Below are 12,746 nucleotides of genomic sequence, written 5' to 3'. Positions count from 1 at the left end.
ATGTAATATCTTATAATAATAATGTAGTTGTATCCGTTCTGTCTAACTAAGCACTTATCAGATGAATTATCCACAGAATTATCTTTCGGATTAAATATGCTTTTACGTGACTTCCGTTAGGTGTGGTTGGATGCAGCGGTTCAAATCTTCTTTTCCCTGAGCACATCATGGGGTGGGTTGCTAACGTTGTCCTCCTACAACCGGTTCCGCAACAACTGCTGTTTGTGAGTATACCTGCTGATAAACAATCGAATTTCTAATGATGATGATAATGACGATGATAAATTTGAGGATAATGATGTCGAGGATAATGAGGATAGTGATTATGATGATGAAGATGATGATATTGCTAATAATAATATTAATGATAATAATAATATATTAATAACATTAATAATATTAACAATAAAATTATCTATAATAAATTTTACATTGATGTCTATTTATATTATGCTATTTATCATTATGATCATAAAAACAATTATGTGATTTGTCATAATAATAATAATAATAATAATTATTATTATTATTATATTATTAATAATAATAATGTCAGAATAATAATAATAATAATAATAATTATTATTATTATTATTATTATTATTATTATTATTATTATTATTATTACTTATAGCGACGCAATGTTCATTGCCATTGCCAACTGCCTCACCAGTGTGTTCGCAGGATTTGTAATCTTCTCAATCATCGGATTCATGGCACATGAGTTGGGAAAAGAAGTCAGTGAAGTCGTAGACCAAGGTATAAGGCCACTGGTTATTAAGGTCTCAGATAACACCATGCGGAGGAAACTGATATATCGATAAATGGGTCTATATTAAGTTACTTTTTCTCATGGTTAAATCTACACTTTTGTAACATTCTATAAGATGATAAAACCATAACGGCAATCCTGCTCATTCTAGTAGAAATTTTGGTTAAGAAGATGCTTGCCTTCCAGTCTCAGGGTCTTGGCTTACTTGTGACAGTACAGGATTTGTTTTCTCAGGACTAAAAAAAACATAACCCACTCTCTGGCTTCGTAATGAGATCTAAGGTGATAAAACATCACGATATTTCATCTATCTAAGAGGGTCTCCTCAAAATCAGCCGACCTTCTAGGACCCGCTGTATGTCACCCTCTATAAGTATGTTTTTTAAATAACTGACGACGCGCGTCTTAATCTGCGGTGGTAAACTTTTCTTATCATTTTACCCTATGTCTCTACCCCTCCTCCTACTACAAAGAGGTCGGCTTTACCCTCTAGACCAAGATTCCGAACTATAATAATTAAAAGTATGCAGATTAAAGCTATTCCTAAACTGAATAACTATGTCATTAAAGTTTTATGAAATTTTAGCTGCTAATTCAAAAGAATATATTATCACCTAATATGTGACCCAGATTCAGTATTCGTTGACTTGAAAGTAATTCCTAATTTGTATTTATATTTTCATTAGGCTTTGGTCTTGCCTTCATTGCCTACCCTGAGGCCCTGACTAGACTACCGGCTGCTCCTGTCTGGTCTGTCTTGTTCTTCTTCATGCTGCTGACTTTGGGCCTGGACACACAAGTAAGAAAAACTGTTTAATGATACTCAATTTAATTCGTTCATCTTCAGGATAATAACATTACAATGGTTTTTAATTTATGATTTGTTTCTGTTTAAGTTCACCATCATGGAAACCGTAGTCACCTTCATCACCGATGTATTTCCAGACCTGCGCATGAAAAAACCAAAAGTTCTCCTGGCGAGCTGCTCCTTTATGTTTCTTGCTTCCCTCATCTGTGTCACAGAGGTATTCTGAATATAATTTCGTATGTAGAAAACACTGGAAGTATATAGTTAAGGATTTAAACTAAGGATGGATTTAAAATGAAATTTGATTATGGACTGGTATTTAACATTTAATCTATTATGTATTATGTGCATATAATTTTATAGCATCTTCATCCAGGATATTGGTAAACTTGGTTTGTGATGTAACCATTGTTAAATATTGATGTTTGAAGATATGGTATTTTATTGAATTTAATAGCGATAAACCTTTAAATACTTTACGGTCGGTGGTTAATAATATGTTCCTCTTTCTTTTTCATGGTGTGTGTACAGTCCTTTAAACTAGTATTGTTCTCACAACCAAAAACAACATTCTCTCTTTCTGTCCCTATTCCTCGGAAAGACAATATGAGCACCATAGGTCCCGAATGATCAATTTCTTGAATACACCATCCATTTAAATACAACAGTAAACTCAATTCATAACACAGATTTTGTATTTAACACAGAAATATGGAGTTTTATTTCTCTTTCTCAGGCTGGGGTGTTCTGGGTCAATCTGTTGGATTCATACTCAGCAAGCTTCGTCATTCTCACCTTCGCCACAATGGAGTGCATCGTCATATGTTGGGTGTATGGCTACGACCGATTCAAGGGAGACATTGGGATCATGATTGGCGCAAGAAGGGTCAACAGCATGTTCTTCAACTACTGGCGGGTCTGCTGGTGCTTCCTTACCCCTGTTGTCCTGACCGTTCGTATCATACAATATTATACTTACAGTTGGCTTAACGACAACGCAGGGACGTAGGCTAGTAACTGATTGGGGGTACCGAAATTCAAAATGCAGACTAAAATCTTACGCCAATAAAAATTCAATGGCCTATATAAAAAATCAATGGCCTATTTTGCTTAACCCCGTCCCACGTGCCTCAGCCAACGCCCATGTACTGAATTTGTACAAACCTACTGCCTGAATTAGTTCTTTACTCCCCGTCAACAGCACATTAAACCCATTCTTTATGATTTACATTGACTCACTCTTAAAGAAAGAAGTAGGCCTATATTTAAACTAATTTTACTTGTTTTTAAGTCGCTCTAATTTTAACAACCATCATATTGTCTGGTGTTTCTTACGCCCTATGTTTTCTCACGGGCACTCCGTTCCACCGATGAACACCTTCTGCAAACCCCTGTACTTAAACAAAAACATGAAGCATTATGGTCAACGTTCAACTCCCTCCCCCACCTCTATCTATCTCTGAAACCTTGCCCATTTCTGTTAAACAGTCAGCAAATGTAAGTTCTTAATTTAAGTATTTAAGAAGTATCTTAAAACTTCCTTATTTTCTAAAGTTTTTAAGTTTGGTTTAATTTTCACTTTCGCCTTTGATAATTTGAATTGGCGCGGTAAAAATGTCTGAATTATCAATATTTATTCTTGCTTTAATATAGTTGAATAGGCCTACAGTATAATAATAAGATTGATCAAATAAGATACCGGTAAGTTTCTCTTTAAAAGAGTAATTATTGACCACTGGAAGTCAAACACAGCACTTGCTAATTTTCAGTTTCAGGCCATGCAGCTTGTTTGATGATGTGTAAATAAATATACAAAATAAACAATACTGGTTTTGCTCAACCAACAGAGATAAGAACCTCCACTAACAGGTTGGAGAAAAACATATACACATAGAAAGAGACAAATAATAATTAACATCAAACAACCTTACTAATTTTAAGCTTAAACGAGGATAAACTATCATAAAAAATATCAATTTCATCAGAACAACTTAAATTATTATATGTAACATCTAATCTTTGAAATATACCTTTCTTAGTTACGTCAACCCGGCCAAATGGATCATAAATTTAGTTTCTAGTACGAGTACGACTAGGAACGTTTAAGTTAAACAAGGATACAAGATTAATTTATACAAAGATACAATCAAATACAGATTTTAAAGTTTTTTAGAATAACAGCATATCAAAAACAAATCTGCGTTTACTTAAGGAATATATATTTACAGTATAATCGGGACATGTCTTAGATAAAAAAATATAAAAACCTACTTTGTACTCTACCAATACGATGGGCCTGACTTCGAGAAATCGAGTTTATAATAACAGAACAGTACTCTAGGTGCGGACGAACAATCGTTTTATACAAGCAAACTAGAGCATGCCCATCATTCACAAACCTACAAATTTCTCCAAATCATACCCATCATTCGACTAGCATTTGACACAATATATTTAACATAATAACAGAAATTTAACTTACTGTCAATAAAAACTACTAAATCTTTATGAATAGAGACTGACTCAAGTTCTTGAATATTTTATTTATAACGGAACAGAGTATAATAATAACATTCATATATTTCTGTGCTGTTTAGTGTACTATTTATCACGTCTTCATTGTTTTTTTTTTTCTCACAGCGCCTTCGATTCATCAGCCGTCCGACAGCAGAGTGGGGCCCAAGAAAGGAGTGGCATCGTAACTTGGTGCCATATCTGAAAAACGAGACATCCTCCTGCAGAGCTGCTTCTGCAAAGTCATCGCCCCAAATGATAGATCTCATACACGAGATCTAAAGGGTAATGCGTCGTCCCGGAAGTGAGGTGCTAAAGCCCCCGGGATATGCGTTAGGTATGTAACGTGAAAAGTCAGTTGTATTGCCAAAGCTTTTGATATAACGCCAATGAAAAAAAGATGCTTCAAAGTCACATGTCAATCAATCATAACATTCTATAAAGGTCAGTAGGCTTACCAACTCCAATAAGCGATCAAAATTATGATGTTAATTGTCCAAAACTTTCATTTCCAAAAAAAAAAAAAAAATCAATAAATTGTCTTAGAATTTCGTTCTAAATTACAAATCATATATTGTTCTATAATTTCAGGATTTGTCTTTTAAATACGAAGTATCAAATTAACAAGTTGCTGCTTAAAAATCAAAATACGAACAAAAATGCCGAAAGAACAACTTGAATACAAGAAAACGACAACTGTCTAAAATGCTGGGTAAAAGAAATGGACAAAATGTCAATGAAGATGGCATGAAAATTTAAACTGAAACGACAATGGATAAAAATCCGAAGGAAATCACAAAAACTGCAATGAGCAAAAATGCTAATTTTAGATGGCAATGGATATCAACACTGATGAAAATTACAATAAACAAAAGATGCCAATAAAAACGACAATTGCCGAAATTGCATTTGAAAACGTCATGGACAAAAATGCCAGTGTAAACGACAACAAATGGAAATGTAGATATAAACGTCCGGCAATAGACTAAAACGCCTGTAAAAGCGACAATTGAAAAAATACCAGTGAAATATATTAATGAAGAAATATTTCGTTTAACGGCAATGGACAAAATTCTGGCGAAATTGGCAATGGACATAATTGCTGAAGACAAACCTATGGATTAAAATACAAAGAAAACGGCAATAAATAAAACACTGATAAAAATATAAATTTAAAGACAAAAAAAAAAATAAATAAAATAAAAAAAAATTAAAAAAATGGTCAACGCTATAGACTAAGAATGCAGTGCACACGGCAATAGATAAAAGGCAGATAAAAATTACAAGACAAAACAATGCTAATTTAACGGCAATGGACAAACATGCATTTTAAAATGTCATGAACAACAATGCCAGTGTAAACGACAATACACGAAAATGCCGATATAACGGCAATGGACTATCTAAAATGCCTGTTAAAAGCAGCAATGGCAAAATACCAGCAAAATGTCAACGAAAAACAATGCCGCTGAAAACGGCAATGGACAACATTTTGGCAAAATTGGCAATGGACAAACTGCTGATTAAAACTATTGACTAAAATACAGTGGAACGCGGCAATAGACAAAAACGCTGGTATAAACGGCAATGGACTAAATGTCTGTGAAAGCATCAATGGACAAAAGTGCACTCGGAGATGCCGATGAATGGTAGGCCCCTAATAGACACAATCCGGCAAAATTCAAAATTGACAAAATGCTGATAAAAATGAAGTGATCCTTAAATGCGGTGAAAACAGCAATGTGCCAGATGCAAGAAAAAAGACAATGGACAAAAATGCCGTTCAAGACCGTAATGGACAAAAATGCTGGTCAAGACAGCATTGCACAAAATGCCGTTCAGGATAGCAATGGAAAAATAATGCAGGTGAAAAGGGCAATGGACAAGACATGAAGTTATTATAATAACAATAAGGTATAAAACAATAATCTGATATAATGACGACAGTACTTTTGTTTATTCTTGTTTAATATTTTGTGTTGAAAATGAAACAACAGTACAGTAGCAACAACAACAACAATATTCAACAACAGAATTTGGTGACTATCGTACTAGCAGTAGCACATCTAAATTTGATTGTGTTATATTTCAACTTGCTCACATAATGTTGTTATAGAGTCACTTTTACTTTTGGCATTCACCATGTTATATATATTTTTATATATTATCTGAAAAAAAAAATGAATTGGAATAATGATATTGCAGCAATAGTTTAATATACTATGCCAAAAGATGAGCATGCAACGTGTTTAAGTATTAAAGTGATGGCGATAAATTCATATTTAATATAATAATTATAAGGGTTTTTTTTGTTTTTGTTGTTTTAAATTTCAGACATGGTATCAAGATGGATGCAATTCGGACCACACCGCTATATGGCGACTAGGACTCCTCATGGAAATGAACTGGACTACATTCACTTGAATGAAGAACATTCTTATGAATCAAAGATATTGGAAACACTGTGTTGCTAGTTGAAGAAGCTGTGATGTTTTGGTTGAGATGCTCGTCTTCCACTCTCTCAATCAATACAATTCCACTACACAAGTGGCATGAGGAGAATTAAGAGTAGAATATATTCTGTTAATCAATGTGTACACTCGATTTACATTATTTACAGAAAAATAATTACAAAATGTAAAATTGTAAAATAGAAGAGAAAATAAATAAATAAAAAAAATAAATAAATGAATAAAAATTAAAATAATATACTTGGGAAAATAGGCCCCTATGTATAGAGCCTGTAGAAAATGATTTTGTCAGCGGCGCCTAAAGATATAAATGAATTAATTTTAAAGAGACAAAAAATGGTTGTCCTGGAGATATATACTATGGAGTATAGAAACAATTTTGTCAGTCATTGTACATTTGTTATACAGTATTTTTAGAACAGTATGTTTAAAATGAAACATACAATAGCCAAAACAAAGCAAAAAAAAAAAATAAAAATAATAAATTCTATGTATTGTCAGAAGCCAAACCAGTTTCTGGTGAAGATACTTCCAATTATTATTATGATACCTTAATTTTTTTGATGTTTGTAATCAAGCAAACGTCTATATGAAATCGTGATTAACATTGCTTATACGTGTAATACGAGTGTATAAATTGACATGGAATCAAATACTATTTACATATTATACCATTTTTATCACATAAATTGTGAAAGAATAAATGAAACAAAATAAAATGCTGTGTATTCTATATTTATTTATAAGCTTAAAAGAGAACTAACAAAATGAGTTTTTGTTCTAGAGTAGATTTTTGATATGCCATTAATAATAGAATCAACCTTAAAAACGTTTCTATTTTTTATGAATTTATAGGCGATTATATACGATTTTACCATGACGTCACTGGCGAAAAAGTAACAAAAGATCATGTAAATAGCGCCGCGTAGGGTATCCACCTCGTAGGATATCCGCCGCGTATGATCTTTGCGTGCATGCTGTAACAATCACAATTTACAGCCATGGTGTACCTAAATACAACGGTGGGGCAAAACTAGAAGAGGTAACAGCAGTATGTTCTATTAACTTAAAATTTGTACTCGGTAAAATGGGTTATACCTGTCTCTTATACACATCTCAAAAGTGCACTCGGAGATGCCGATGAATGGTAGGCCCCTAATAGACACAATCCGGCAAAATTCAAAATTGACAAAATGCTGATAAAAATGAAGTGATCCTTAAATGCGGTGAAAACAGCAATGTGCCAGATGCAAGAAAAAAGACAATGGACAAAAATGCCGTTCAAGACCGTAATGGACAAAAATGCTGGTCAAGACAGCATTGCACAAAATGCCGTTCAGGATAGCAATGGAAAAATAATGCAGGTGAAAAGGGCAATGGACAAGACATGAAGTTATTATAATAACAATAAGGTATAAAACAATAATCTGATATAATGACGACAGTACTTTTGTTTATTCTTGTTTAATATTTTGTGTTGAAAATGAAACAACAGTACAGTAGCAACAACAACAACAATATTCAACAACAGAATTTGGTGACTATCGTACTAGCAGTAGCACATCTAAATTTGATTGTGTTATATAAGAAGAATCTATGAATATTCAACTTTCCGTTTACTGGGGAATGAACAACAAGATATTTGATTGGTAAACAGCCGAAATGGCAATTTAAAGACAACGAAGTCGCTGGAGGTAATTTTTTTTTCTTTTTTTTTTTCTTTTTTTAAGGCCAAGGCCTGTAGACTTCTGACAATGGTAGCGGAAGGCTATAACAAAGCAATGCATTTTTTCGGGCATAATGCCTAGGCAGGATTGTTCATTCATATTGGAATTAGTGTTTTGATGGTGATTTTTTTTCATCCAATTTCAAGTTATATATTTTATATGAGAAGAATCCATGAATATTCAGCTTTCCGTTTACTGGGGAGAATGAACAACAAGATATTTGATTGGTGAACAGCCGAAATGGCAATTTAAACGACGTCACTAAAAAGAGGTCAAGTTTGGTTGAATTTTCACTAGCGCTTTTGATCAATAATTATCAATATTTATTCTTGCTTTAATATAGTTGAATAGGCCTACAGTATAATAATACGATTGATCAAATAAGATACCGGTAAGTTTCTCTTTAAAAGAGTAATTATTGACTACTGGAAGTCAAACACAGCACTTGCTAATTTTCAGTTTCAGGCCATGCAGCTTGTTTGATGATGTGTAAATAAATATACAAAATAAACAATACTGGTTTTGCAGCATTCAAAATAATATTAATTGGTTAACATAAAACTAATTGTTTAAATTTGCATTTCAGTGTTGTTATTTTATTAACTGACACAATTTAATATTAAAAGTTGGTACAGTTGTACAGCTTCGTCAACTGGGTGGCGCCATCTTACAATGGGGAATTTTCAGGCTGGGCGCACATCATCGGTTGGGCGATTACTTGTTCGACCTTCATCTTGACTCCTGTCTTCATCTTGGTGGAGATCAAGAATGCATCGGGAACGTTTCTTGAGGTAAACGGCGAATCATAGTTTTGAACTATTATTTTATAAAATTCATATTATTATTATTATTATTATTATTATTATTATTATTATTATTATTATTATTATTATAATAACTACCAGTATTATTAGCTTTTTGATAGTAGTCCTTTCAGTTTTTTACCATTTCAATGACAGATGTTTTTTAGAGATTAAACACTTTATAATACTTCACTACAGGTTGTCTTATACTGTTAAACATTTTTATTTTTTAATTTATTTAATTCTCAACCAACAGAGATAAAAACCTCCACTAACAGGTTGGAGAAAAACCTATACATATAGAAGGAGACAAATAATAACTTACATCAAACAACCTTCATAATTTTAAGCTTAAACGAGGATAAACTATCATAAAAAATATCAATTTCATCAGAACAACTTAAATTATTATATGTAACAGCTAATCTTTGAAATATACCTCTCTTAGTTACGTCGACCCGGCCAAATGGAACATAAATTAAGTTTCTAGTACGAGTAAGACTAGGAACGTTTAATTTATACAAAGATACAATCAAATACAGAATTTAAAGTTTTTTAGAATAACAGCATATCAAAAACAAATATGCGTTTACTTAAGGAATATATATTTACAGTATAATCGGGACATGTCTTAGATAAAAAAAAATATAAAAACCTACTTTGTACTCTACCAATACGATGGGCCTGACTTGGAGAAATCGAGTTTATAATAACAGAACAGTACTCTAGGTGTGGACGAACAATCGTTTTATACAAGCAAACTAGAGCATGCCCATCATTCACAAACCTACAATTTCTCCAAATCATACCCCTCATTCGACTAGCATTTGACACAATATATTTAACATGATAACAGAAATTTAACTTACTGTCAATAAAAACACCTAAATCTTTATGAATAGACTTAAGTTCTTGCATATTTTATTTACAACGGAACAGAATATAATAATAACATGTATATATTTCTGTGCTGTTTAGTATACTATTTATAACGTCTTCATTGTTTTTTTTTTCTCACAGCGCCTTCGATTCATCAGCCGTCCGACAGCAGAGTGGGGCCCAAGAAAGGAGAGGCATTGTATCTTGGTGCCATATCTGAAAAACGAGACATCCTCCGAAAAATGCCGAAAGAACAACTTGAATACAAGAAAACGACAACTGTCTAAAATGCTGGGTAAAAGAAATGGACAAAATGTCAATGAAGATGGCATGAAAATTCAAACAGAAACGACAATGGATAAAAATCCGAAGGAAATCACAAAAACTGCAATGAGCAAAAATGCTAATTAAGATGGCAATGGATATAAACACTGATAAAAATTACAATAAACAAAAGATGCCAATAAAAACGACAATTGCCGAAATTGCATTTGGAAAAACGTCATAGACAAAAATGCCAGTGTAAACGACAATAAATGGAAATGCAGATATAAACGGCCGGCAAAAGACTAAAATGCCTGTAAAAGCGACAATTGAAAAAATACCAGTGAAATATTAATGAAAAAATATTCCGTTTAACGACAAAGGACAAAATTCTGGTGAAATTGGCAATGGACATAATTGCTGAAGACAAACCTATGGATTAAAATGCAAAGAAAACGGCAATAGATAAAACACTGATAATAATATAAATTTAAAGACAGAAAAAAATAAATGAAATTAAATTTAAAAAAAAATGGTCAACGCTATAGACTAAAAATGCAGTGCACACGGCAACAGATAAAAGGCAGATGAAAACTACAAGACAAAACAATGCCAATTTAACGGCAATGGACAAACATGCATTTTAAAATGTCATGAACAACAATGCCAGTGTAAACGACAATACACGAAAATGCCGATATAACGGCAATGGACTAAAATGCCTGTAAAAAGCAGCAATGGCAAAATACCTGCAAAATGTCAACGAAAAAATATTCCGCTGAAAACGGCAATCGACAATATTTTGGCAAAATTGGCAATGGACAAACTGCTGATTAAAACTCTTGACTAAAATACAGTGAAACGCGGCAATAGACAAAAACGCTGGTATAAACGGCAATGGACTAAATGTCTGTGAAAGCATCAATGGACAAAAGTGCACTCGAAGATGCCGATGAATGGTAATGGACACAATCCGGCAAAATTCAAAATTGACAAAATGCTGATAAAAAGGAAGTGAACTTTAAATGCGGTGAAAACGGCAATGTGCCAGATGCCAGAAAAAATACAATGGACAAAAATGCCGTTCAAGACCGTAATGGACAAAAATGCTGGTCAAGACAGCATTGCACAAAATGCCGTTCAGGATAGCAATGGAAAAATAATGCAGGTGAAAAGGCCAATGGACAAGACATGAGTTATTATAATAACAATAAGGTATAAAACAATAATCTGATATAATGACGACAGTGCTTTTGTTTATTCTTGTTTAATATTTTGTGTTGAAAATGAAACAACAGTACAGTAGCAACAACAACAACAACATTCAACAACAGAATTTGGTGACTATCGTACTAGCAGTAGCACTTCTAAATTTTATTGTGTTATTTCAACTTGCTCACATAATGTTGTTATAGAGTCACTTTTACTTTTGGCATTCACCATGTTATATATATTTTTATATATTATCCGGAAAAAAATTGAATTGGAATAATGATATTGCAGCAATAGTTTAATATACTATGCCAAAAGATGAGCATGCAACGTGTTTAAGTATTAAAGTGATGGCGATAAATTCATATTTAATATAATAATTATAAGGGTTTTTTTTGTTTTTGTTGTTTTAAATTTCAGACTTGGTATCAGGATGGATGCAATTCGGACCACACCGCTATATGGCGACTAGGACTCCTCATGGAAATGAACTGGACTACATTCACTTGAATGAAGAACATTCTTATGAATCAAAGATATTGGAAACACTGTGTTACGCAGTCACTAGAATACAGTAGGCTAGTTGAAGAAGCTGTCATGTTTTGGGGTTGAGATGCTCGTCTTCCACTCTCTCAATCAAGACAACTCCACTACACAAGTGGCATGAGGAGAATTAAGTGTAGAATATATTCTGTTAATCAATGTGTACACTCGATTTACAGTATTTACAGAAAAATAATTACAAAATGTAAATTTGTATAATAGAAGAGAAAATAAATAAATAAAAAAAAATAAATAAATAAATAAAAATTAAAATAATATATTTGGGAAAATAGGCCCCTATGTATAGTGCCTGTATAAAATGATTTTGTCAGCGGCGCCTAAAGATATAAATGAATTAATTTTAAAGAGACAAAAAATGGTTGTCCTGGAGATATATATTATGGAGTATAGAAACAATTTTGTCAGTCATTGTACATTTGTTATACAGTATTTTTAGAACAGTATGTTTGAAATGAAACATACAATAGCCAAAACCCAACAAAAAAAAAAAAAAAAAAAAAAAAAAAAAAAATGGGATAAATTCTATGTATTGTCAGAAGCCAAACCAGTTTCTGGTGAAGATACTTCCAATTATTATTATGATACCTTAATTTTTTTAAATGTTTGTAATCAAGCAAACGTCTATATGAAATCGTAATTAACGTTTCTTATACGTGTAATACGAGTGTATAAATGTATTGTAATCAAATACTATTTACATATTATACCATTTTTATCACATAAATTGTGAAA

General features: G+C 32.5%; 1 protein-coding gene and 1 long non-coding RNA gene across 2 annotated transcripts in view; both read left to right on the top strand.

The window, feature by feature from the left end:
• Positions 1–10,385, top strand: part of LOC117114637 (sodium- and chloride-dependent glycine transporter 2-like) — a 19,088-nt gene extending 8,703 nt beyond the window's left edge. Inside the window, exons 4-10 of the mRNA XM_033258337.1 lie at positions 121–224; positions 635–759; positions 1,459–1,571; positions 1,669–1,797; positions 2,317–2,532; positions 8,919–9,083; positions 10,116–10,385. Coding sequence (XP_033114228.1) covers positions 121–224; positions 635–759; positions 1,459–1,571; positions 1,669–1,797; positions 2,317–2,532; positions 8,919–9,083; positions 10,116–10,385 — 1,122 coding nt within the window. The remainder of the gene's footprint in view (positions 1–120; positions 225–634; positions 760–1,458; positions 1,572–1,668; positions 1,798–2,316; positions 2,533–8,918; positions 9,084–10,115) is intronic.
• LOC117114641 lies at positions 4,097–7,262 on the top strand. The gene is made up of 3 exons (XR_004446403.1): positions 4,097–4,431; positions 4,686–6,008; positions 6,429–7,262. It is a non-coding gene; the product is annotated as an uncharacterized LOC117114641 (long non-coding RNA).
• Positions 10,386–12,746: the final 2,361 nt, after the last annotated feature.

The sequence above is a fragment of the Anneissia japonica genome, unplaced genomic scaffold (genome assembly GCF_011630105.1).
Source record: "Anneissia japonica isolate Jap-2015-1 unplaced genomic scaffold, ASM1163010v1 scaffold230_len61860_cov109, whole genome shotgun sequence".
NCBI classification, from domain to species: Eukaryota; Metazoa; Echinodermata; class Crinoidea; order Comatulida; family Comatulidae; genus Anneissia; species Anneissia japonica.
The sequence above is the reverse complement of the archived record's forward strand: the minus strand, read 5'-3'. Positions and strand labels throughout refer to the sequence as shown.